We start from the raw sequence: 25607 nt of genomic DNA, 5'->3' as shown, positions 1-25607 counted from the left end.
TTCATGAAATTTGTTACATAAAGTGTTTTTCCATACATATAAGTCTTGGTTACACACTTTGAGATGGGAAGTTTATTTGTGGTGTACAAAGAATGTATGTGCAGTGTAGGACATATCAATTGTTACTGCATTCTTCTCTGGCACTTGCATGTAATCCACTACAACAATAATCATGAAAGCTTCACGTAACATAACTTCACTTAACCTAACTTCACGTAACGTAACTTACACATAAGATTTTAATTTTGCCATCTGATGTCTTTCTGTAATCATCCCTTGAACCATGTGTACTTTTTAATGATAGTCTTCCAAAAGGCCTAGAGTGAGTGCTGTTTCTAATTTGGTTATAGCAAATAGCTGTGGAGTTAGCTTTATGACTAAATTACAACGCTGGATGTCCTTTAGTGAGAGTAGAATTGGCAGGGTATGACTGACTATTGCATTTTCATCATGTTTGACTCTTGATATTTCAGACTAGAGTGCATATAAGGCCAAGCTTTGACTGCGATGGAAATCTTGGACACACACACACAGTTACTATTTCAGCTTACGCTCCACTGACCCACTGCAGACGAAAGCACCACATGTCCCAGATTCCTGAAACTTCTTAGATCAAACAGACTCAAACTTCCTCTTGTCCAATCAGTTGGGACATGTAGTGTATCTAAATCAAACAGACGCAAACAAAGGAAAACAAATCTGATCTGGAGTGACAAACTTAGCTTGGGTAAGTTTTCAGCATGTCTGAGAGCATTTGTGATGCAGAGTGTGTGTGTGTGTGTATGTGTGTGTGTGTGTTGGGGTCTGGAGCAAGCTTCACTGTGGCCATATCGGAATGCAAGCTTGTGGAGAGCCAATGAAAACTCCAAAGACCAGCATTCAGCTCTAAGTCTGCCTTTTAGTTTTCACAGTTAAGTACACTATTGATGAATGATTTATCAGAGCACAGGACACAGAAGTGTGTGCGAAGTAAAGTGTGTGAGCAATAACACCAGTATGCATTTTGTCAATTCTTTTCTATGCACAGTACTTGTCTAAATGCCATGTTTTCAGTGTTACACACATTGTTCTACTTGAAGCCCTGTTTACTGTCATATATCTTGTTTCAGTTTTTTTTTATAAAGTTCCTGGAGGAATCCTGAAAGATTGTAGGTAGAATTCTCCAACAGAGGGTTGTTTAAAAGTTTAGTAGGTGCTCCTTTTAGAACAATAATCTGGTGCTAGATATTCTGCAAAAAAAAAAAAAAAAAAACCTTAGTCAGACAATGATGTAGACATGAGGATCCCAGCTGCAACAGATTTCATGCATTGTGGATAGTTTACAAGAAGCTTTTAGGATTTTTGACTAAAGAGTCAATCTGAGGTGGAAAGAACACTTTTATACACTATATGGCCAAAAGTATGTGGACATCTGACCATCACAACCATATGTCGTTCTTCCCTAAACACAATTGTATAGAATGCCTCTGTATTCTGTAGCATTATAATTTCCCTTCACTGGAACTAAGAGGCTGAAACCTGTTCCAGCATGACAATGCCCCTGTGCACAAAGCGAGCTCCATGAAGACATGGTGTGTGAAGGTTGGAGTGGAAGAACTCGAGTGTCCTGCACAGAGCCCTGACCTCAACCCCACTGAACACCTTTGGGATGAACTGGAACACTGACTGAACCCCAGACCTCCTCACCAACATCAGCGCCTGATCTCACTAATGCTCTTGTAGCTGAATGAACACAAATCCCCACAGCCACGCTCCAAAATCTAGTGGAAAGCCTTCCCAGAAGAATGGAGGTTATTATTACAGCAAATGGGGTCTACATTCATATTTATATCCATGGTTTTAAAATGGCATGGTCAGTAAGCACACATGGGTGTCATGGTCAGGCGTCCACATATTTTTGGCCATGCAGTATATTTCACATGCTACTCTTAAAAAAGCTCCTGTTAACACCCTAAGATGTCTTTTGCTTTGTTCTTCTGGAGAAATCCTGAAAGATTGCAGGGATACTTCTCCAACAGAGGGTTCCTTAGAAGCTTCATTTAGAGCCTAGAAAGGTTCTGCAAAAAATAAATGAATAAATGAACCTTAGTCAAACAATGATACCTTACTGACTGTCACATACTCCATGCACATGTTTGTGGGTAGTTAAGAAGAACCTTTTAAGTTTTTTTTTTTTGATTGCAGAACCACACTGAGGTCGAAAAACCCTTTATATCTCTCAGATAGCTCTGCACTAAGCGTGCTACTAAGCGTTAATTATGCACAGTGCTCTTGCAGCACGGACGGTATTAGGACGCAGCTTCTTGTCTTGGTCGCGTGAGAGAGGGAAAAGCCCCAAAACCTACAGAGGGCCGGAGCGGACTACAAAAGGCACGAGCGATGACTCCGCCTCTCCGGTTCTTTTCTCTCTCTCTCTCTCTCTCTCTCTCTCTCACTCACTCATATTCCTGTCACTGAAGCAGGAGGAGAGCAGACAGACACAGAGAGACGGAGGAGAGCTACACCATGGCCATGTTGAAGAGGGCGCAGCTGTTTGAAAGCGCCAGCAGCCGCGCGCGTCTCACCTCGACGTGGTCACGGAGCGCCGCACGCGCCGCAGCCGGAAGCCAGATGAGTGACGCCGAGGCGCGCGAGCCGCCGACAATATGAGGCTCCTCCGCACGTTGACCGCCGAGCTCGGCGCTGCTCTCACGGCAAGCAGTCACGCTTTAGGTGTTGGGTTTTTTTTTTTTTTTTTTTTACGGTGAATTCGAGCAATAGTAATTGTAGGCTATGCGGCGTCCCAGGTAAACAAAGAAATACCGGGGGGAGGCCATGGTCAGATCCCGAGGACGGAGAGTGACGCTTTTGTACGCTGAGAATAGGAGAAATAACATTACTTAGGCTAATGTGTGTCTCTGTGTGATAGGCTGATTGTCTTTTTTTTTTTTTTTTTTTTTTTTTTTTTTGTTTATATAATGTAGTGAATTAAATGCCTAACAGCAAGTGTACTAGAAATAGTCTAAACTGAACAAATAGCGTCCAAGACTTCTTAGTGTTTATATTAAAATGCCTCGTATTGTGCACGTGAGATGCCAGTTCACATGCATAACAACCCCATCCTCTTTTTTTATTCATCCTTGTCATTGCTCGAACCTTTTTTTTAGGCTAGGGAACAGATTTTAGATATAGAACAGACTATAGGTGGAATAACTGCAGTACACGACACACATGTGTGTTCATGATGGATCACTAGAGATCCCTGTAATCAGTGACAGTCATCATTATTTTATATGTCAGCATATAACATAACATAACATAACATAACATAAGAACATAATACAGGCAGACGTCTTTATTTATTTATTTATTGATATATCTTAGAATTAGGTTATTAACCTATTATTGAGACTTCAAAGCTAGGTAGTGGAACAAAACATTAATCAAGTAGGAAGAGTTGATGTCCTGCGTGGACATGGATGTGAGCAGGCCAGAGGGTGAGGCACTCCAGGGCTCACCGGGGAAACCGGGAGGCGATGAGCCGCTCGCCGTGTCACCTCAGTCGGGCGGGGAGAGCCAGCGCAGCTCGGGAGTGAAGAAACACCACCACAAACACAACCTGAAGCACCGATACGAGCTGCTGGAGACGCTGGGCAGAGGCACGTACGGCAAAGTGAAGAAGGCCATCGAGAGGCATTCAGGCAGAGTGGTGAGTTTTAATTCATCCTTTCCAGTGTAACTGATTTCCCTGCTCAAACCTGATCACACTGATAAGCAGGTGAGTTACACCACAAATCACCGATCAGGGCTGATGGTTTTCTGTAAAAGGCCAGCAGGCCACTCCCATACCTGCGTCCTAATACCTGTGTACTACCTAAATATTAGTCTACAGCACCTTACCTACCTATATGCTCCAATACTATTTTAATATAAGCTTCTGTTATTAGAAGTTTATATAGCCTACTCATAGTAAAACCATAGCCAGTCTCAGTGAAAGTTAGCAGAAAAAAGCGCACAGCAATTAATTTAACGAGAACAGCTGGTAAAATGAAGTACTGCCTTTTTTTTCCTTCCTCCAGGGAACTGTTAGTTGTGGTCAGCGCGCATGCGCAGTGTGTAATCAGAGCTGCGGGCACGCGCTCAGCCAGCTGTTTCTCAATCCTAACGCCGCGTGATGTGGATGTGCGTTTCTTAAAAGCCACTGTGTCTCTATTCTAGTCTCTGAGGTAGCATTTGAAAAAGTGTGTTACAGCCAGGTTCAGAGGACAAGGACAAACTTAAATAAAGTAGTCAGGACATGCTTGAAGAATAATAATAATAATAATAATAATAATAATAATAATAATAATAATTATAATTATTATTATTATTATTATTATTATTATTTAAAAAAAAAGGGGGAAGGGTGGCTTAGTGGTTAGCACTGTTGCCTTGCACCTCTGGGGTTGGTGGATCAAATCCCACCTCTGTCCTGTTTGCATGGAGCTTGCATGTTACCTCCGTGCTTCGGGGGTTTCCTCCGAGTACCCCGGCTTCCTCCCCCAGCCCAAAGACATGCGTTATAGGCTGATTGGCATTTCCAAATTGTCCGTAGTGTGTGAGTGTGTGTATGATTGTGCCCTGTGATAGGCTGGCACCCTGTCCAGGGTGTCGTCTGCCTTGTGTCCCGGGCTTCCTGGAATAGGCTCCAGGATCCCCCGTGACCCTGTGTAGGATATGCAGGATGGAAAATAGATGGAGGGATGGATAATAAAAACCCTGTTCATAAAAGGCCAGCTGTAAGTGTACATTCAACACTGTGACTTCAGAATGACTTCAGCACTGAGAGAATTCAACATTCTGGATACTGCCATGTAGCTCACTTAGACAGACATCAGTGTTTATGATATTTTGCATTCGTGTATTAAGCAATATGTACCTTTTATGTTTTAACACAGCCTGGTCATTTGCAAATACAGTAGCTATGTGACCATCTGATCAGGAGTGGGAATGAGTAATCAAAACACACGGGGTATAGTTTTGTCACTACGCACTCCATGTCAGTGCTTGGGTGTGTTTTGCACCACGAGCCTGACTGTTAAACCATGACATTTATGGCAGGAAGGTTAAGGTCACAGTCATATGGAGTCAAACCATGTATGATAGAGATGTACTGAGATAAAAACAGTAATAAAACTGAGAAAGATAACAGCTTGTTGCTAGGTGGCATGTCAAAATTATGGGGCAAACAGTAAACAAAGCAATGCATCTCTTTCTTAATCCATCTCACACACACACACACACATACACAGACACATATGGATTTTATTGTTTATTAATAAAAGTCTAGTCTTTCCCTCTGGCTGAGTGAATGTGTTTAAGAGGCTGTGAAAGACTCATGCTTCCTGGGAGCACAAATCACTGATATGGCATGTTATGACGCTATAGCAATAGTATATCCACTGGGAGCCCTTTACTCTGTTATGAATGTGTAGCTTGTGTACTCTGTTCCTTTTTTTGGCTCGCACACGGAACGAGGTCTGCTTTTACCCCATCCACCGAGCCAAACACACAAACGCACGCAGCACATAGTACACCCAGGCTGCGGTATGTTGGGCCCAGTGCCAGGACCAAGTTTGTGTTGGGTGAATGACTGTTGGGTAATAAATCTAAATATAAACCAGAGCTTTGGAGAGAGGTATATACAAATGCATCCTTCTCCTCACTTTCTCTGTCCTGTTAGCAAGAGTTGTTGAGTTACAGAATGAGAAAGAGGGTATGACACCTCGAAAGACAATTCCACCTCTCTATCCAACACATTTCTTTCACTTTCACTTGTAGCCAAATGTGGTGTCAGACATGATTTTTTTATTTATCTACATATGTTCTCATTCTGCTGTCTGAGGATACACACCAAGAACAGACGTTTATTGTTCCCGTGTGTGTATGTGTCACCTTATGTGGTGGTAGAGAGACCAGGAGTTATTTGTTTAACAGATACAGTCTTACATTCCAGTGTTATCTCTCTAAGGAACAGAGGTTTCCTTCAAGAGCCACAACCTGTTATCAACAACAGCAACCCTACTGCTCCAAGACATGGGAGCTCAGGGTTTAAGTGTTCCACATCTATGCCATTAGGGTTATCACTTTGAATTCTAGGACTCCATAGCTTCCACTTCCCTCTGCTGTTGTGTTTTTTACCATGAGAATATGTATACGTAAAATCTCTACATAACCTTCATTTGATAACGATGTGCAATCAGGAGCGGCTTTCCTATTCAAACCAGGAAATCTCGGTCTAGAGGCTATTGCGTCACCGCTGTGAGATGTGAATAGGCATGTTGACAACTTTGTTATTGTTGGCTAAAAATTTTCTACTGTGTCCCTTTGTGTCCTTATTTATTTGATGATTTAGATTTAGTGATAACTGATCATTTTATGACCTCGGTGACAGGATCTCTTATCAGTGACATGGAAAGGTCATGTTGTGTCTTCTGAAAAATTACTGTCAAAGAGGTTTTGGAAGTAATAGTAAATACAATAGAGTGTGTGTGTGTATGTGTGTGATTGCGTACTAGTATATGCACCTTTCCAAAGTGTCAGATATATGTACATCTATGTAAATGTACATTATCACTGTGCAGTTTCTTGATCAGGTGTGAGGTTTCTTGAACAGGTGTGAGTTTGAGTATGATTTACATAGTCTGTCTTATATTCCATTGTGACTGTGTGCCTTTAAAAGACTGGGAAAAGGTTATGGTGACAGCATGACTGAAGACAGGCAGTGACAAGTGAAAGGCCGTCTTACACAGGAAATTTAAAATGTCATGGAAAATTAATCTTATGGAGGGCTTAAGCAGGAAAAGATCTTGGAATCCCATTAATACTGATTTAGGAACAGTATCTTCTCTCAAATCTGTAATGTAACTGTTCAAATACTAATCAAGTTTCTCATCTGATAGCAAAGCTCATTAAGTTCTAAAAGCAGCTCACAGGCTTATCCACTAGGTGGGATCGGACAGATAACCGAGTAACAATCCACGGAATTAAAAAAATAAGCATCAGCTCAATATGTTTCCTAGGTTTCTGCTTGGGGGAAACTTCCAGCTCCTGCTGATGAATGTAGGAGCTAGTCTGTTAGTATGCTAGTGTATTGTCTCTTGAAAAATCCCTGTTCATGTCCTGATTCGACATGAAGAGGGCGCTACTTTTTCAGAGGCGATTGCCAGATGATTACAGAGGTTACACTATAAGTTACACTATTTGCCGTGGTTCCTATAAGTAGCAGAAGGACTGGTGTCTGTCTGGTGTCCATTCCTAGTCTCAAAGCTTTGATGTTTTATTTTGATTTCATAGTGGAATGGCCACAGACATAGCAGAATCTAAACTATTTTTTATTTTAATTTTAGGCATAGCAGGTATGGGCATGTCTAGGAACGTAGCCCTTATTTTTGTAGGCAGTATGACGTTAACATTAACAGCTGTACTAAGAGCTGGAATTAAGCATTTGATGAGCATTTGAGCAGTTGATGCACATGTCAAATTGCTTTCAGTTGGTTCTCGAATTGGATTCGATTTCCAAATGGATAAAATACAAATTTTTTAATGTCAGCTTGTCAGAGGCATTAGAGTAGAGGCCGGTCTTTAGCTAGTTACTAAACAGGAGGTAGAGTTGTTTTCAGTGGATCAGATCCAGATGTTTTTGACGTAGGATTGTTGTGGTAAGGACTACAGCTCTTTCAGAATACAAAAATGTTCATATTTTGAAGGGGGAGTTCTGCAGTCAGAACGCTGTCCGCACTGGGCCCCTCTGGAGTCTTTACATTCCTGCACTATTATTGTGGGGCTGGCAGGAGGCACATACCTGAGCTCTAGATAAACTTTATGAGATAATGGAAAACAGTTTGCTGTGGCTTACCAATAAAAACCCAAGGATTTCAACTGAGCGTGCAGTGAATTGGCCTCATTTATGTATTTATTTATACCATTTTATTCCATGTAATCAAGTTTTGAGCCATTCCGGTTGGGTTTCCTTATAGGGCTGTGCTGCATAATTTACCTTCAGCTCTGCCTAGCATGTGGTTTTTGTTTCTTGGTAAAAAGCAGGGCTTCGGTGCACTGGGCTCCTCCTTTGGCAAAGAGTACAGTTGTCCGACTTCTTATCCTATCATTAGACTAGAAGAGATGATTCATCAGCAGACCTTTAGTGAAGATAGATGGGCAAGACTTACTTACTTACTTACTGTGTCATTAAGTTCCTGTTGTATGTAGTAAAAGCAAACTTACTAGGTTGAACTCCAAGTGATCTGGTAAGTTTGCTGGGACATACAAGGAGATATAATTCATAAACAGGAATGTGGACTTTAACTCCTCAGTTGTTTCCAATTTTTTGGGATTAAATCATTGTTTAGTCCATTCGGTCACTTCCAATTGTCAAATTGTGTTTGTGTACTTGGCAAAGTAACATCCGTTTCTTGAAGTAAGGGACAAGTCAGTTTCAAAACAACTTATTGGGTACACAACTCGTATTTGGTGTTCATTCTTCCTAATAAACACTTTAATTCCACTTCACAGTGTTGTCAGCTCTATAAATGTCATGAAGCACATGGGTGTGAGTGTGTTAGCCAGCAAATCCTTTGCCAGCATTTCCTTTTCCGTTGTATATCACCCCTGTCAGCACAGTATCTCCCTTCTGCATTGTTCTAAAATTAAATACTGAGTAGTGAATACAAGTGCAGCAGAGACATTTACTTTAAAGGAGAAGGTAGGAGAGTGATTACAGACATACAAAGATACCCACCATTACATGTAAGCCATAGATGCCAGAACTACAAGTGAACAGCAAGACTTTGCAACGACTGATCTGAATAGCGATGAACAGAAATGGCACACAGGTGATAGAGCTCGTGGAAATGAAAGTTAGCACTGAGGCACAGCAGCATATGAGCTGCATTCCCCACCCTGTCCTCCCCAGCACAATCAGTAATATTATGTGTTTCTGTAACATCTCTAGGGAATCCTCACATTGTATTTTACCAAGAATTATGTCACAATGATTAGAGGAGGGCCAAAGTGTCTAAGATCATTACACAATGGTGCAGAAGTAGAGCCTTACTCCCTTCCAGGGCCACAGGATATTCACATACTATAACCATTACATTTAGCTATCTATATTCATTTTAAGGATTATACTCTAACACATGAAAATGTCTCGTTCCCCTTGTGGATACATGCAAACGTTAGGGAGCCTGTATGCTCCCTATTCTTTGAAACATGTGGATCTGCTCTCTGCTGTGCAACCCGATCCATCTATTAGAGGGAAAGCTGTCTTGGGTCCTAAGTCTTAGTGAGAAAGCATTGCCCAATCCTCACCGCCCACACGAGCAGAGTAAAGACACGAGGGCCTCCATTACTGCACCGCGGCCTGCACTCTTTTCCAACCTGCAAGCCTTCATTTTCTCTAAGGAAGCTTGAAAATGACACACTGAATGAAATGGCTGGGTTTGAAGTACAGGGCCTCATTTTTAGGTCAGTGCTTGCTGGATCAGGTCCATTCCATGCTCTCTGAAGTTCAGTTAAGGTCAGAGAGGGTGGTCTGATTTTCTTGCTCTGTTTGTTTGTTAAGGTTTCACGTGTAGTCTTGTGTAGTTAGACTGCTGTCATTTCTTTATATCAGGAGAAATCAAAAGTAGCTCCAGTTCCCTGCAAAAGTTAGTCACACCTTCATACTATGTGAACATGTTGAAATGTAACTATGACAACAAAAATAAATGACACATTTATATAAACAAATAAATGATACATTTTTAAATTTCTTTCTATTCAGATATCACTAAGCAAAACATTAGGAAGTAGCCACTGTATAAATATTCACCAGGTGCCCCTTTATAAGAAAACAAACTTGTTGAAGGAAACACTACTCCATTTTGCGGTGTGGTGTTCCTCATCTCTAACTCATCTGTTAATTTCTGATAATGAGACACCTTCCTGGCATGTCTCAATGCCTTAATGTCAAAAAATACGCATGAAGAGTGGCTTCTGTCATATAATGTGTACCCCAAGTGGCATAATAGAAAAGCGTTCATCCTATCATCACAAGGTCGAATTCTGATGATGCCACGGCCATTCGTGGCTGGGGGTCAAGGGGGCAAAAATGCCATGCTCTCTGGGTGAGAGGGATGGCATACTCTCTCTACTAGCCAATCATGGGTGTCTGTATGTGGAAGAGGGTGGATAGCAATTTCCTCCGAGTGTGTTACGCTGCCCTGTGATGCAGCATGTGTCTCGGAGGAAGCATGCGTCAGCCACACCCTCCCCGGTTGGTAGCTGTCGTGTGATTGGGGAGAGTTAGATAGTAGGTGGGAATTAGTAAGGGAAGAAAATGGGGGGGAAAAATACTCATGTAGCACAAAAATACTTGTAAACATTAACACTGATGACAGGCTTTATGACAAAATTATATGAATTATGTGATGACTAAAAGACGATAATCCATTTTATTGTTACAGGTTGCTATTAAGTCCATTAAGAAGGAAAAAATCAAGGATGAGCAGGACATGGTGCACATCCGTCGGGAGATTGAGATCATGTCGTCCCTACGCCACCCCCACATCATTTCTATATATGAAGGTTTGTCTTTTCCTCAAATCCATACTCCAATCTATGCTTGAATGTCATTTTTCAAATTTTGTTGTTCAAATGTCAAATTGTTTTTTCAATTCAGTTCAGTGTTCAGATGACTTTCATCTATCTGCCCATTTGTGTGCGTGCTGTGTTGTCTGTGCCATGATGGAAAGTTTCACAGTGAAGATGTTGCTGTTAGATCTTCGCTGTTAGATCTGTTATTAATCATCTGTTTGTCTGTGTGTGCTTTTGGAAGTGTGTGTGTGTGAGCAAATATCTGATTGTGTGTGCACTGGAGTGGGGTGTCTGTGGGCAACTTTCCACACATATAAGGGGTCTCCTCCAATCCTCTTGATCTTGAGGCCAGACATCTGCTGGTGGTTTCTGTGTGAGCAGCTGGGAAGCAGACTCTCTGGAAAGGAGAGGGATCTCTTGGCGTCTCCATCTCACCCTCATGCACTGACGCATCTCTAACTTGGCTATGAATTAAACATTGTTTCATTAAATAACTAATAACCTTCTTAATACTAATAACAAATGACCTATCCTGGGTTGTACAGTACTTTTTCATTTTAGTGCATTCATGTATACATTCTTAACCCAGATGGGTCTTTGGGTGGGTCTCATTTAAAAACAAACAGCTGAGTGACTCTGAATAATAGCCCTTAGGTTATTCTACATGTGTGGAGCATGATTCATGGTCTGAATTCCAGGTACCTTATTTCTAGGGGAATATTGTTTCCATGTCCTTGTGTGATTTTTTTATTTTTTTTTGCAGTGTTACTCCCATGTTTCTGTGCCACGTCAGGCACACAGCATTAGCTAACTGGCTCATTTTTTTTTTTGTAGACACAGTCTACAAATAATAAACACAGAGACTGTGTTTATTAAGTGGTGAGCGTCTGATGAGGAGTGATATTTGCCTCAGCGTAGTGTTATAACTCAGCCCGTGTTGTGGTTGGCCTGTCTCGGAGTGTCTGAGATGATGATTAGGAGAAAACACCCATCCAACACCCTCTGGAGTCAGGCAGCTAGTGTCTATGTGTATGCTGTTTGGTCTGCCATTACCACTTCAACAGTTCTGTTATTTTTTTATATACGCTGCACGGTTTCTGGTGTATCTCATTAAATTGCGTTTACTGTTGCGGGTTGGCCTCCTTCCAAAATAGCACTGAAATGTATAGACAGAGAAATATATATTCGGCAACACCCTTGTCAAACATTAATTGCATATGTAAGGCAAGCTGATCCAGATGTGAATGTTTAAAAAAAAAAAAAAACCAGATAAACTCATTTACAGTGTCACACATCTCACTCCCATTCCAGTCTCTGCAGTAGGTTTCTCTGTTTTAAATCTTAAAAAGAAAAGCAAATACAGCACTTTATCTAACCCAGAAGCTGGTGTTACTTGGTTTCACAGCACAGTCAACATACACACTTGTGTAGTGCTAATTATAGCTGCCTTGCTGCCCAAGCCTGAATTGTGTGTGTAATTGTGTTACGGAGTCTGAAAGGAGTGAGCGGCTCATGAACAATACACAGTAATTGCAGCGTTGTAAGTGGAGCTACTGAACAAAGACGCAGAGTGATGGGCAAATGGAGCCCAGCGACATGTCACTGCCCGAGGTTATGTAATCTCCCTAATTATTCCCTGTAGGATGAGAGAGAAATAGGAATAAGGGGTCAGAGGTCACAGCTAATGAACACAATCATGAACTAAAAGAGCCAAAAGGGCATGGGTTCTGAATATCCCCAGGCACAAAGTCTCTGTCCCAGTGGAGCTGTAGAAGATGATTCGAGCACAGGTCAGAATCAGGGAAGAACAAAAGAGATTTAAGAGATAGTCTAAATGGATTGAATCATGGTTTCTGGTCCCTGTAGAACTGAGGTGTGGGGAACAAGATGGACGTTTCATTGCACTTTTCATTATCCCTGCACTTGGTGGTGTAATTATAGCAACACACCCACACCCATACCATAAAACATGCTTATGTCAGGCAGGGATAGCATTAAACCCCTTTACTCATACATATTTAGACATTTTGTGTGTCTTGGGCATATGAGAATCACATTCTAAGATTCATATTAAGAATTACTCACAGAAAATTTTCAGTAGTGTTTAGTATGTACTTTGTAACTTCTTGATATTCGGGTCAAAATTCTTTTTTTTTTCCACATTTTACAGAGTGTTTAAATAATTGTATTTTTTTCCCCCTGTGCTTTTAAATATGTAACTCACATACACTGCTGAGACTTTTGCCATTCCAGTATCATCAGCCACAAAATAATGACTGATGAAATGGGTCTTAGAAAAAAATGACTGCTGAGCTATTTTAAAACATCTGTGTTTTAGCTTGGAATAATGGCTCCCCGTCAATGTGCAAACAGTCGTTGGACCTATCAGCTGCCTGCTACTTTCCACAACAGTGTGATAAGTGCATGATTTATAGCAATGGAACAGTGGCACTGTGTTAGCTCCTGCCCTCTCAGCATTCTCTTCCTCTTCTCTCTTGTTTTCCTGTTACACAATTCCCAGAAGGCCTGGCGCTCCACCTTCCTGCCTTGCAGTTGAAGGCCACAGAAAAGTGAGGCAGAGTGAGCTGATGCTTCTCTGCAGACGGCCTGCCTGGCTTCATCTCAGGGTGGGGTGTTCTTTAAAAGGAGAATTGGGAATTTTGAGGTTTTGACAGAAACAACCCGCATTCTCCTCCAGAAAGTGTGGTGCAGTGTTTCATTATAATTTGCCGTGTTTGTTGTCGTTACACCACAGCTGAGCCCCATGCTCATTTGTGGTTCAAGTCCTGACCCTATGAACTCTGCAGTCTGCCCTGTCAAAAATATTTACTTTATCTTTTCTTTTTATTTTTTACCCTACATTTAAAAATATAGAGGTGTATATTATTTTTTCGTGATTCAGCGTCAGTGAAACTTAACAGGAAATTTTTATTTTTGACCACAGGACATTCTTTGAAGATTGTTGTCTCTGTAGCTAAGTCTTTCTCCATGTGAACGTTTGCCAAATATTATGCACCATATCCTTATTACATGACATGCTGTGCATTTGAGGAAATACACAGTAGATAATAGATATCCTTTTATTTATGCTGCAGGCACATAATTCTTTGTGGATTTGTTTTTACTGAGTGACCCTTACAGTCTGTTTTGAATTATGTTGCAGTATTTGAGAATAAGGACAAGATCGTGATCGTGATGGAGTACGCCAGTAAGGGGGAGTTGTATGACTACATCAGCGAGCGTCGGCGACTTACAGAAAGAGAGACACGCCACTTCTTCAGGCAGATAGTGTCTGCAGTGCACTACTGCCATAAGGTACTGTATATGCCTCCTTTTCCCCCTACTTATCCCCAGTCTCTCTGTCGTGCCTTGTGACCTCAGGCCTTTGTTCAGGGCAACACGTGCACAGTTATTTAACAAAGCCCAGTGCATAAATACATCAGCTCTGTGCGCATGTTGTCTTTGGCCTCTTCATATTCAGGAGCAATCTCAGAATGACAGAATGATTGCTAACAGCTTTGCATCCTGAGCCATGAATTCAGGTTAGTTTGAAGGAATAAGCTAGTATGTCCATATTGAGTGGGTTGCCTAAAGCAAGAGAAAATTGAGTGGGCCACACATATTGCACATTCTGCCTGTAAGCAGGCTCGGAAATCGTTCCCCTTTTGTCTTTCTGTCCAGTCTTTCATTGCCTCCCTGCATGGCCTGGATCCCCTGCTGTGTTCCATTTAGAGCCAGGTCTCAAAAGACACATCACTGTGGGCTGGCCTGTTGACTGTGAACTGGCTTGGACTACATGTGAGAAGGGAATGATTTCATTTCCCCTTTCTGGGGAAACCCATAGATGACCCGTGGTGACCCCGGGGAGTCCTCATCACTCTGGGCAGTGGGACATGTGTATTGTCGTGTAGGCTTGGCACAGACGACATAGGAAGTGGCATGCTTTACATGTTGCCCCATCTGCTCCATTCAAAAGCTTGCTGAACATGTGTTCCCTTTTCAGGCCAGCCAGATTGGAAGTGTACAGTGCATAGCTGCATCACTCACGAACTCTACTGCGACTGAACTTGTGTCCCTAATCTTGAATGCCTGTGCTTCAGGCAGTGCTTCCCACATGTTAGTTGCAGCTTTAAAGGAAACACTAATGACACAGTCGGGTTTTGATTCAGAGCTGGTGTGAGAACATAACTCGCTGTAGTCCATGATTACAGGCATGTGTTTATGGCGCAGATGTTAGTCGGTTCATCTCAATATGTTGTCTATGACCTCAGTAGATATAATGGTGTGGTATTGTCTGAGGAGGTTTTCATATTTATTTAGGTACATTCTTTAGTTGTTAGAGCATCAGCTAATCCTCCATTATGTTTGTATGTAGGACTATAAACGTAATTGGTGTAATCTCAGCTGTTAACATCTGTTGCTGCTTCAATACTCTTATATGTAGATGGCATCCATAGGATTGTTTGGGGAAATGCATTAGTAAAAAAGAATAAAATGCAATGTAACTGTTTTTTTTTGTTTTTCTTTTACAGAATGGTGTGGTGCATAGGGATCTGAAACTGGAAAATGTGCTACTGGATGAGAACTGTAATATAAAGGTAAGAGACACTGATGATCTATACTTTTTATGAGTTTTATGACTTTAATACTACAGAATTTGCTATTATGTGAAATACAAAGCCATTAAACACTATCATAAATAATAAAGACCTAGGCTGCCAGGCTTACGTTAGTGTTTTGTATATAGTGATATACCACTACCAGTAACACATTTATCTTGAATTTCTATCTGAACAGATTGCCGACTTTGGCTTGTCCAACCTGTACCATAAGGACAAGCTCTTACAGACGTTTTGTGGTAGCCCGCTGTATGCGTCACCAGAGATTGTCAATGGAAGGCCTTATCGTGGCCCTGAGGTAGATTATCTACTTTTACAAAAACTGCACTATTCAACCTATAACCATGGCTGTAACAGTTAATTTCTTTGCACTGTGTAAAACAAACCGGAAGTAATAGCTCAGTGGTTAAGATGTTGGACTTCTGATCAGAAGGTTGAGAGTTCGAATCCCATGCTGCCACTGCTGGGCCCTTGAGCAAGGCCCTTAACCTTCAACTGCTCAGTTGTATAAATGATATAATTGTAAGTCGCTCTGGATAAGGGCGTCTACCAAATTCTGTAAATGTAAACCTACTATATTTCTGAATCATTAATAATGGAGGAATCCCAAGGTTTGAATCTCATGTTAGTTGTAAATCACAGGAAAGAGCATCAGTAACATCTTTCATGGATTATTCCAACCCAGATGGCCCAGACGTTCTGAGCTAGTGAAAATTGTGAATTTAAATCCCAGGACTACCAGAGAAACACTTTCTTGGCCCTTGTGTAAGACCCTTCACCACTTAGCTCATTTGAAGGTCACTTTAAAAGTATGTGTCATTAATTAATTTAAATGTAAAACAGTTTGACCCTGGTTCTAGGACCATGCATCGACTTTTAATACTGGCATAGAATCTACAGCACACTCTGATAACCTTTGTGGCTGCTTTTGCATTAGCACTGGGTGAAATCTCAGAGAGCTGATCTAGGATCAGTGTTCCTTGTTATCCTTTTAGATGAGAACTTTGGTCTGAAAAGAGCACTCTTACTTGGAAATGCTTAGTGAGGAACTCTTTGAAGTTTTTATGATTGCTATTGCTTGGATACGTCCTCACAAAAGCATTCAAATGAGTTCCACAGGGGAGGGGGAAAATGGTGTTTCTAAGCATATTTTTTTCTCTCTCTCCATCTCTCTTTATTTCCTCCTCACTCTTTTTTTGAGTTAGGTGCTTTCTACCTCATTTACAAAGTATTTTTAGGCGTTTCCAAAATGTAGCAGTTAAATGATCTTTAGCAAGTGCAGCTCATATTTTTAGACCCAAAAGCAGAGGCTTTCAATTTGCTATAATTTGCAGCAATTTTCTTACGGTTTTGATTGTAATCAAAATTACGGTACCCTTATGGGAAAAGCCACAAATTACAGGCAGTAAGGGGAATAAATAGCAATGGCACACACAATGGCTATGTCACTCTGTTACGATCAGAATCTCTGCGGACTCTGACAGGAAGGCCTTGAGCGAAATAATTTGTGAGGAAGTCCAATCAGTCAAGACTTGCTATCTGATTTCCTGTGGCCTGACACCCGTGCAGAGCGGGGCAGGATGTTAAAGGTGGTTTGTTCTATCAGTAACAGCGAATGGACAGGCTTCTCAAGAGCATTCAATATCAGACCTGCTTTCTGCTTTTCAACCTTTCCTGCTCGCAGCCCTTATGTAAGCAGTTTTGTGTGTCTTGACCGTGCAAGTTTGCATAACAGGAGGTCCAAAAAGCAGGAGAATATGGCTGTTAGCATTAGGGTGTGCATCTGAGAAATGCACAAATTCACCACACACTGACACAATCTGGCTGTCTGGAGTGTTATGTAGAATCTATCACCATGACAAAAGCATGGTGGAAGGGGAACATGGTGTGTTGACGGATGTGATACTAAGCTGGGTCCTTTTAGTTGCTATGGCAATAGGTTGACTTTCCTAATCATGTGTGCATGGCTAGTGTTTATGGGACTTATCTCAAGAGTGCCTCGCCTTAAGCAGTGTGGAATGTGAATTTCTTCCGCCTCTTAGGACTTATTGTTCTGAGTTAGCAGATACCAGTGTTATCTCTCCCTTGCAGGTGGATAGCTGGGCCCTGGGAGTGCTGCTCTACACTCTGGTCTATGGTACGATGCCGTTTGATGGAGGAGACCACAAGAACCTCATCCGCCAAATCAGCAATGGTGAATACAAAGAACCGACCCAGTCTTCAGGTACAGGCTATCTTTTAAGAGACATTTTGATGCTGTTCCACCCTAGAGAGATTTAGAGTTTTTTTTTCTGAGGCTCCAAGATTATTCCTGAATTTAATTCAATATTGTTGTAGATGTTTAAGGAATTTCTGACCTGCAGTACTTGTTCTGAATTGTACCTTATTATATGCTTCTCCAGATGCTCGTGGTCTGATCCGCTGGATGCTGATGGTGAATCCTGAGCGGCGTGCTACAGTGGAGGACATTGCCAATCACTGGTGGGTGAATTGGGGTTGGAAGAATAGTGTGTGTGACTGCGAGAGCCAACGTGACACAGGGTCCCCCATGCTGGCTCGCCTTATCGACTGGCAGAGCCGCACTGAGCCGCGAGTGCCCAAAGGAGCCCGGCCTGAACCACTTCCACTCATCCGTCAACGGCCTAAGAAGAGCAAGAAGGAGAATGATGGTGGGATGCCCCACTGTGATGAGGACGACAACCTGGGCCTGAAGCGACCAAAGGGAATACTCAAAACTCGGCATTCTGAAGAGCAGCGCTCACCCAGCCTGGAGGACATTGAGCTAATGCCTGCCACTGAAGGTGCAGAAAAAGAGGAGGGGTCTCCTGCTGGCCAAGAGGAAGATGAGCCTACATTCAGAGGAGGACTTCTGGCCAAGATGGTGCCCGTTCTCCCAAAGAAGGGCATCCTGAAAAACAAGCAACAACGGGAATCAGGGTACTACTCTTCACCAGAGCGCAGCGAGTCCTCTGACCTGCTAAGCGGCAGCAGTATCACACCCCTTGGTGCCAGCTCACCACCCAAACGCGCAGTGGGGAGGAAGGGCATTCTGAAGCGCAATGGAAAGTACTCCACCTACAGTGCCACACCTTCTGTGGCTGCCCTCGGAGAGACTCCATCTGGTGATTCAGGTTTATGGCGTAGCCAGAGCCGACCATCCAGCATTGTGGGGGAAGACAGCAGCGTCCTGACCAACAGCTCCTTCAGTGGGGCAGAGTGGCCACAAATCGGCCCAAGGCCCAACATCCGAGGCTGTGCGTCAGCTGAGAATATACTCCAGCTGGCCAACTTTAAAGGGTTGCAGGCAGCTCCAGCCCTGCATGGAGGGAAGTTTGGTCGAGGGGTGCACGGCTCACCTGGGGACAACAGCAGCTTCTCCCTGCTGGGAGATCTGGATGATGTAACACAGGTATACCAGCAAGCCCTGGACATCAGCAGCAACCTGGTGTAGAGAGAGAAATGGGGAGAGGGTGATCTAGAGAGAAGGCTGAGAGAATGAATGTGGAGGTGTTTGTTTTGTGTATCTCTGACGACCAGTTGCAGTGCTGGGATAATCTGATTGAGAGGCTTGTGTGGATTGAATTGAGGGAGTTATACACTGCCAAACACACACCATGTAAGACTTGAGATTTGTGAAGTAGGGAAATTGATTGTTAGTCCTCTAGTGCCCTTGACCCTCATGAAAATCAGTGATGAGTTCAAATGTTTACATGTTAAGCAAAAAGTGAGTTAAAATCACACATAGACACCCTACAATGGGAGGCTCTGAATCAAAATAAAGAGCCGAGCTATGTTTACAAAAGCACCTTAACTCACACAGAGCACATGTTGTGATCTTTACTTCCTATGAAAAAGAAAAAGAAAACCAGGGTCTTGCTCAAAATGAACTGTCAGTGTCGTTTATTTATTAATATTTTGCGTAGATTTAACGATACAGAACCGGTGTGGTCTGACTGTACTGGAAGAACTTCATCTCTCCTTAAACTCAAATGGAACTGACATATATAATGGCTATGTTATTTAATTAGTTGTTAGAAAAAATTACATGCCTACATAAGGCAAGAAGCCTCATATATGACAGACCCTTACAGGTCTCATATCCAGTCACATATATATGAGAATATGTAAGAAGTGCCTTTTTAATTCATATGAAATTATGTATGTCATTTCCTTAAGGTGGAGAGAGATGCCAGGTGGAGCCATCACCAGATGTGCTAACTTGTTAATGTGTTGAATGTTGAGAGACCCAGGACCTTAGAGTGCAAAGCCCTTTCATATTAACCAGCTAACACAATACCTCACTATTAGCTTAAGCAGTCAGGCTTGTTTGGTCATATTGAAGATTATTTTCAGGCTTTACTTAATTATGGTGGAGGCAGGCAGCTTTTAAAGCTGCTTACCCGTTGTGACCTCCCTGAAGCCGTCACACAGTGACCTTGTTTCTGTTCATTCTGCTGCAATATCTTAGGTTTTGTCCTCAAAGAAATCCTTTAAAAAGCTCATGTGTCTGAAGGAGTCTATGAAGAGAACTAGTGAATTGGTTTCCTGTCTGGGTTTGCGTATACGAATTCTCGTTTTCCGCAAATGTAACATGCTGAAATGGGCGGTTTGGACATTTCCATTGTTTTTCCTGGAAAGCTGAAGTCACTGTGTTTATATCTAGTGCAGTTATGCTTCATTAACCCATTGACCAATACACAGCCACTGTTCCCCAATAATCTTTGTGGCATTCAGAAGTGAAGATGAAGTAAATATATTTATTTCAAAACAATGATCCAGCTTTTGTGTCCAATACCAAAAATCTCCTTGTCATGGCATGTTTGTACTGGAACTTGTCCTAGCTGTCAGGATGAAGAAATTTAATACACATTTAAATGAGTAGGACTGTTGCTCAGTGATCAGTGTAAGTGTGTATTCATTAAGCATTAATATAGTTCTGTATAGTTTGCTATAGGCGGTAGGTGAGTGTGGATGTTGGGTGAGAGAGATAGAGTAATGTGTTCATAGTCGTAGGTAAATGAAAAACGTTTAGCCTTTTCTAGTAAGTGGGTTTTTATGATTGATTTACTGGAAATAGAAGTGGAAGGATGATTGCAAGTGTTGAAGTAGCATGATGAGATAAGTAGCAATGAAGAAAGTGAGTGGATGGGAATTACGTTTTGCTCATCGTGTGATGAGATCTGAAGGATTGAAAGGAAAGTGTCTTTTAAACATGCCGGTGTTATCGTACATGGATGTTAGTGTTCAACTGAGCATTCTTGTTTGTTCAGCTCAACTCCAGCATCACTGAGTTGCAACAGGACAGCTGAAAATGATAAATACCCAAACTATTGCAGGAAGTGCACATATCAAATTTATTTCCCAAACAACAAACTGACCAACATCTGCAGGACATATGAAGGCATTTTGTGCAACAGAGGTCCTGGGTACTGAGAGAAATGAGACACCCTTTGTGTATCGTATTGTATTGCATTTTTATATTGCATTGTATTGTCAACTGGATTCACAGTGAAGGAATTATACTATGTTAGTATTTTGTTTAATTATATTTCAGTTTTTGATTCTCCAAAATATTGAATCTTTATTATTTTATTTTATTTTAATGGCAGAAACTTGGATGCGGCTAGGTTTGACTGATTTGACTAGGGCTAACCAAAGCCCATCCCCTCGGTGTTCACATTAAATTAATTACATTAATCCATACATTTAATAAAAGTCACTTGACTGAAATACAGCCGCTCAACTTAGCTTTCACACTTTGGCGCCTACACAGTGGTTTGGTGGACGGGTCTAACTTTCGACTAGGCAGTTTCAGCAGCTGCTTCAATTCATAGCAGTTTCCAGTTTCCCCAAATTTTCCAAAATGCTCCCATCATTTTCCAAAATGCTCCCATCATTTTCCAAAATGCTCCCATTAAATATCTGAAGTGGTCTTACGCTGCACTGAGATGTTGGCTTATTTGTTCTTTTCACTGCCGAAGTTTCTGGACATGACTCACACTGTAAATCGCCCCAAAGTGCCATCATAGTATATCTGTACACAATTCACCTCTGCCACAAAGTCATACCAAAAAAAGGAAGGAAAGATATCAAGCTATGCATTAGTCGATGAGCCGCAAACATGCTTTCTGCCAAACTGGAATTAACTGGTGCATATCTGTTAGTTAGCAGAAAGTCTACTTATAGGAAAACTTGACTGGATATTGTTATTGACAACAAGAAGATGGTATTATTATGTTATTTAAGTATTATTTTTGTTACAATTCATTACTGTTGTTGGCTAAAGCCACAATAATCATTTTTATTTTTCATTTTATTGATTTGAATACCTGGACTGCCGAGGTGGTTTTTGTTTCAGTGCCTTTGCTATCTCTTATGATCATTTTTAATTTTTTTTTTTTTTATAAGAGTAATTATAGCAATTGTGTTTTTATACTCTATTTATTTTGGTAGTGAATCCATTTTGGTTGATGTAACGCCACTCCATGCCTTGTCTAAGACTGTGTGGGTGTTTATATACGAAGAGACGCGATGACCTGGAAGGACGGGGAGGAAAAAGAGAATGAGAGGGAGTGAGAATGCAGTGAGGGTGCTGGTTTTTTCATGCTGGGGTTATTTTGTGTTTGGTTAAGGAGCTGATAAGGCCTGTATTTATCTGTGAAAGCTGAAGGAGTTAAGTGGTCATCATCTGTATGGCAAAACCAAGCCACTGTAAAATCAACTCTGTTAATAAATGGATCATTTCAAAGTAGCTTGTGGTATGTGTGAAGTTTTTCCTTTGCATACTGACACTTTCATCTTTACTTGTATATCAGCATTTATTATAACTTAAAATGAAGCAGATTCCAAACCACTATATGGAGGAGATATGAAAGATTCAATGGATCATATGTCAGCTTTGAATAAATATGGCTAAAACATAAGCATATTTCTAAACTTATTTAACTTTTAAAGGGAAAACTGTGATAGCCAATGTCTGAGAGGAAAAATACATAAAATACAACAATGAAAAATCATGCAGCTTTTTTTTGGTGTGAGAAAATGCTATAAACTCTTAAAACTTTTCTCCAAGAACATATTGCTTTCCATGGAGCAAGAAAGCCACAGAAAGTGGGTCTTTAAGTGCCATGTAGAAGAGAAGGGAAAAAGATCAGGCCACTCATGGAAGGAGGAGTCAGCAGAAGAGGGAGATGGCGGCCTTGGCTGACTTTAATTCGATCCACGTTTCCAGCAGCGGGAGGAGGAGAAGTGGGCGGCCAGCTCAGTCTGCGAGTCTCTGGAGGCCGGTGCAGAGGAGCAGGAGAACACTTCTGGCTCGTGCAGTGCGAGTGTAGAGACGCTGTGCCAGACAGTCCAGCAGGCCTGGCTGAGGTCTCTGTGTTAGCAAAGCTGCTCCCTAAACAGCATAATGACCTTCTAACTCTGGACTGAGAGGCTGCGTTTAGTCTGGCTGATGTAAGGTCAAATTTATTGTGCCTATAAACCTGTCTTGTGTAGCCCTGTGTTAATGAAACTGATCTGGAACTGAACAGGCCCTTGTGAATATGAAGCATAACATTAAATTGTAGGGAAATCTAACCCTTCAGGACCACATTTCCCAGCTGTTAACTATGTACGAGCAGATACGGAGTCAGATTGCTCATGACTAAAGCACTTTCTGATTCAGTCTGGCAGTCTCTACACCCCTGTGGCCGGGTGATAAGGAGTTTCAGCTCATTCAGGCGTTCCCTTCTTCTGCATGTGAGTCAGGGATCACACAGGGGAATTAATATGTGCTAACAAGAGGGAGAAGGAGGAGAATTGCCACTTACTCTACCCAGCCAGAATCTAGTCAGTTATACATACATATATATATATGTAATTAGAAAGAGACATGGCTTAATGGCTTAAAGGCTTAAATTCGTAATTGTTTGATCCTGATCTTCACATTTGACAAAGAATTGCCCTGAACTTGAACCATTTTCTTCCTTTCACAAACCTAGCTTCCTGCAGAGCTCTCCGGCAAAAGGCAGCATCTGAACCCATAACTCTTTAGTAGTATGTTGCTGTGGTAAAACACCACATTAAACATGAAGTGTTCACAAGTGGGCCACAGATCTCTCACTCTTCACCTCCTCCTCTGCCTCCACCTCCTTCTTTTAATTTCTTTTTTCTTAGAAAGATATGGAAGTCTGCTCTCAGTACATCAGCGGGCACTTCCTTTACCTTTAAGCAAGACATCAAAAGAAGCTTCATATATCAGCAGATCACATACAAAGGCCAGCAGGCCAAGGTTATGAAAGTGGAGAAAGACGTCAGGAGCCTATGAGAGTGAACAAGCTGTCATGGTGCAACATTCCCACAACTCCACCCTGAACCAATGACAAGGGAGCAAAAAGGGCTGAAATAGGAACAAATGTGATGGTGCTGAGGTATAAGTGGATTAAGAGGGAGGCTTTGTGGAGAGTTTTCTTGCAGCTGAAAGTGTGTATTAGTTGCTGTAAGAGACAGCAAGAGGCAGGATATTTAGTACAGACCAAAGCGAAAGTTGATCAGGCTGCCTTGGGCAGTACAAATAAATATTGGAACAAGTATACAGTGCTGTGTGTGTGTGTGTGTGTGTAGTATGTGTGAATGTCTGCAAAAGCTTGATGAATGTTGTAGTGTGAGCCAAACCACTCAAAAGAAGGTCACAGATCCAAAATCCAACTGTGCTTCATGTTCTGTGCTGGGCTGTGATAACATAGTATATGGCGAGGGAATCAAATCATGTCTCCTCCTTGGTTTTGGCCTTCTTGCTTCCTTACTTTTTTTCTTTTCTTCTTTCTTGATTTTGTACTGCTTTCTCTCTCTTTCTCCTTGTCTCTATTTTTAGCTATCCGCCCTGCTATTCTGGAATTTGTTGCTGACTGGCTGCTGCTGGACGTCTGGGCAGCAATCCTGTCAGGAATGTCTGGCTTCCTCTCAAAACCACTATAGAGGCCCATGAGGGAGTGAGGCAGCGAGAGAGAGAGAGAGAGAGAGAGAGAGAGAGAGAGAGACTTAGCCTGGGGAGGGAGAAGAGAAGAAAAAGTGCAGATACTGTATGTCTGCTTTTCGGTTGTTCACAGCAGTCTGTGTATTTAGTTGCTTTGATTATATTAGTAAATGTGTATTGACTGTGCACAAGTGTGTGTTTGAGGAATCCTTTCTTTGTGTGTGTGGTCCATTTAAAAGAAAATAATCAGGGGTAAAATCATTCTTTTCCTGGATCAACTGAACAGCTTCAAAGCAAAGTTTCAAGTGAAAGTCAAACAAAGCCAGACTTCCTGCTGTCCATGACATTACATATAGTACGTGTGAGGCTATAGTAAAATATCCCATGTAGATATTTCTTCTTTTAATGATTGATTTATTTGTTGAAATCTTTGGCACCTAACACTGATATTTACTGTATATTGATGTATGATAAGTGTGCGTTTTCTATAAATTATTAACCACATAGTGACAATAATACTTAACTATTATCTTTTGTATTGTTCTTTATGTGGAATATTTGTTAAATAAAGATCAGGTATGATTCATTTTGAAGAAAGCACCTTTAAAAACAAACGTGCACACAAGTTGACCCTCAAATCTGCCTCTGAAAGAGCAATTGTCAAAAGAACCTCCATATGAAACCATTGCAGTTGCATTGGGCTTTTGAGCATTTGTGGTTAACCTACTTTCCGCACTCTCTCATCATCTGTATATTTTGGCCAGCTCTGATAAGGCTGCTCTTGTGAATATGTGCGTCTCCTTCCTCTCTTCATGAATTCCAACAGTTCATTATACATGTTTTAAGTTTTGAAGACAGCAGTCTGCATTGCTTTAGCTGTTTGTCATGGTATGTTGAGACCAAAAAGCTCTTGGCAGGAGCATCACCCTTGAGGAAGATTAACCTGCAGCCTACGTCTCCTCAGCCAGTAAAGGAAATAAATTCACTCTATAGCTAAGGTGATAAGCAGCCAGATTGGAACATCCAGCTCCCATATACCACAGTTAGTGAACGGATTTATTCTGTTGTACTCTACTGTACTTCATGCATCTGGCTGAGAAGAAAAAGCCAAATAACTGTACACGCAATGTCCATTTTATTAGACACACCTGTACTGTACACTCCTAGGCAAAAAATGGGCCAAAATACTAGGCTTTTAATAGTCTTAACGACAAATCATTGGTCAGCAAGAATTAAATAAATTTTCCCTTTGGTTTCTTGAAATGTTTAAGCCTTGTGGCCCTTGATGGGCTGCATCAGGTGTGGCAGAGAACCAAATAATGACTAATCTTTAAAAAAAAAAAATCCCAGAAGATATTTTTGGAAAATTTTGTACACGCAGACATGTGTTAGTTTGAATTTTACATCAAACATTTTAACCATTATCATGATTTTAC

The 25607-nt window shown here is 41.5% G+C and overlaps 1 protein-coding gene across 1 annotated transcript; it reads left to right on the top strand.

Moving 5' to 3' along the window:
- The first annotated feature begins 1500 nt into the window (after positions 1 to 1500).
- nuak1b (NUAK family, SNF1-like kinase, 1b) lies at positions 1501 to 21966 on the top strand. The gene is made up of 7 exons (XM_026918880.3): positions 1501 to 3688; positions 10467 to 10587; positions 13760 to 13911; positions 15129 to 15194; positions 15394 to 15513; positions 17307 to 17439; positions 17618 to 21966. Exons 1-7 carry the CDS (start codon positions 3440 to 3442, stop codon positions 18664 to 18666), a joined length of 1890 nt encoding a protein of 629 aa, XP_026774681.1. The 5' UTR covers positions 1501 to 3439; the 3' UTR covers positions 18667 to 21966.
- Positions 21967 to 25607: the final 3641 nt, after the last annotated feature.

This window comes from Pangasianodon hypophthalmus, chromosome 9, assembly GCF_027358585.1.
Source record: "Pangasianodon hypophthalmus isolate fPanHyp1 chromosome 9, fPanHyp1.pri, whole genome shotgun sequence".
In the NCBI taxonomy this organism is placed as follows: domain Eukaryota; kingdom Metazoa; phylum Chordata; class Actinopteri; order Siluriformes; family Pangasiidae; genus Pangasianodon; species Pangasianodon hypophthalmus.
The sequence above is the reverse complement of the archived record's forward strand: the minus strand, read 5'-3'. Positions and strand labels throughout refer to the sequence as shown.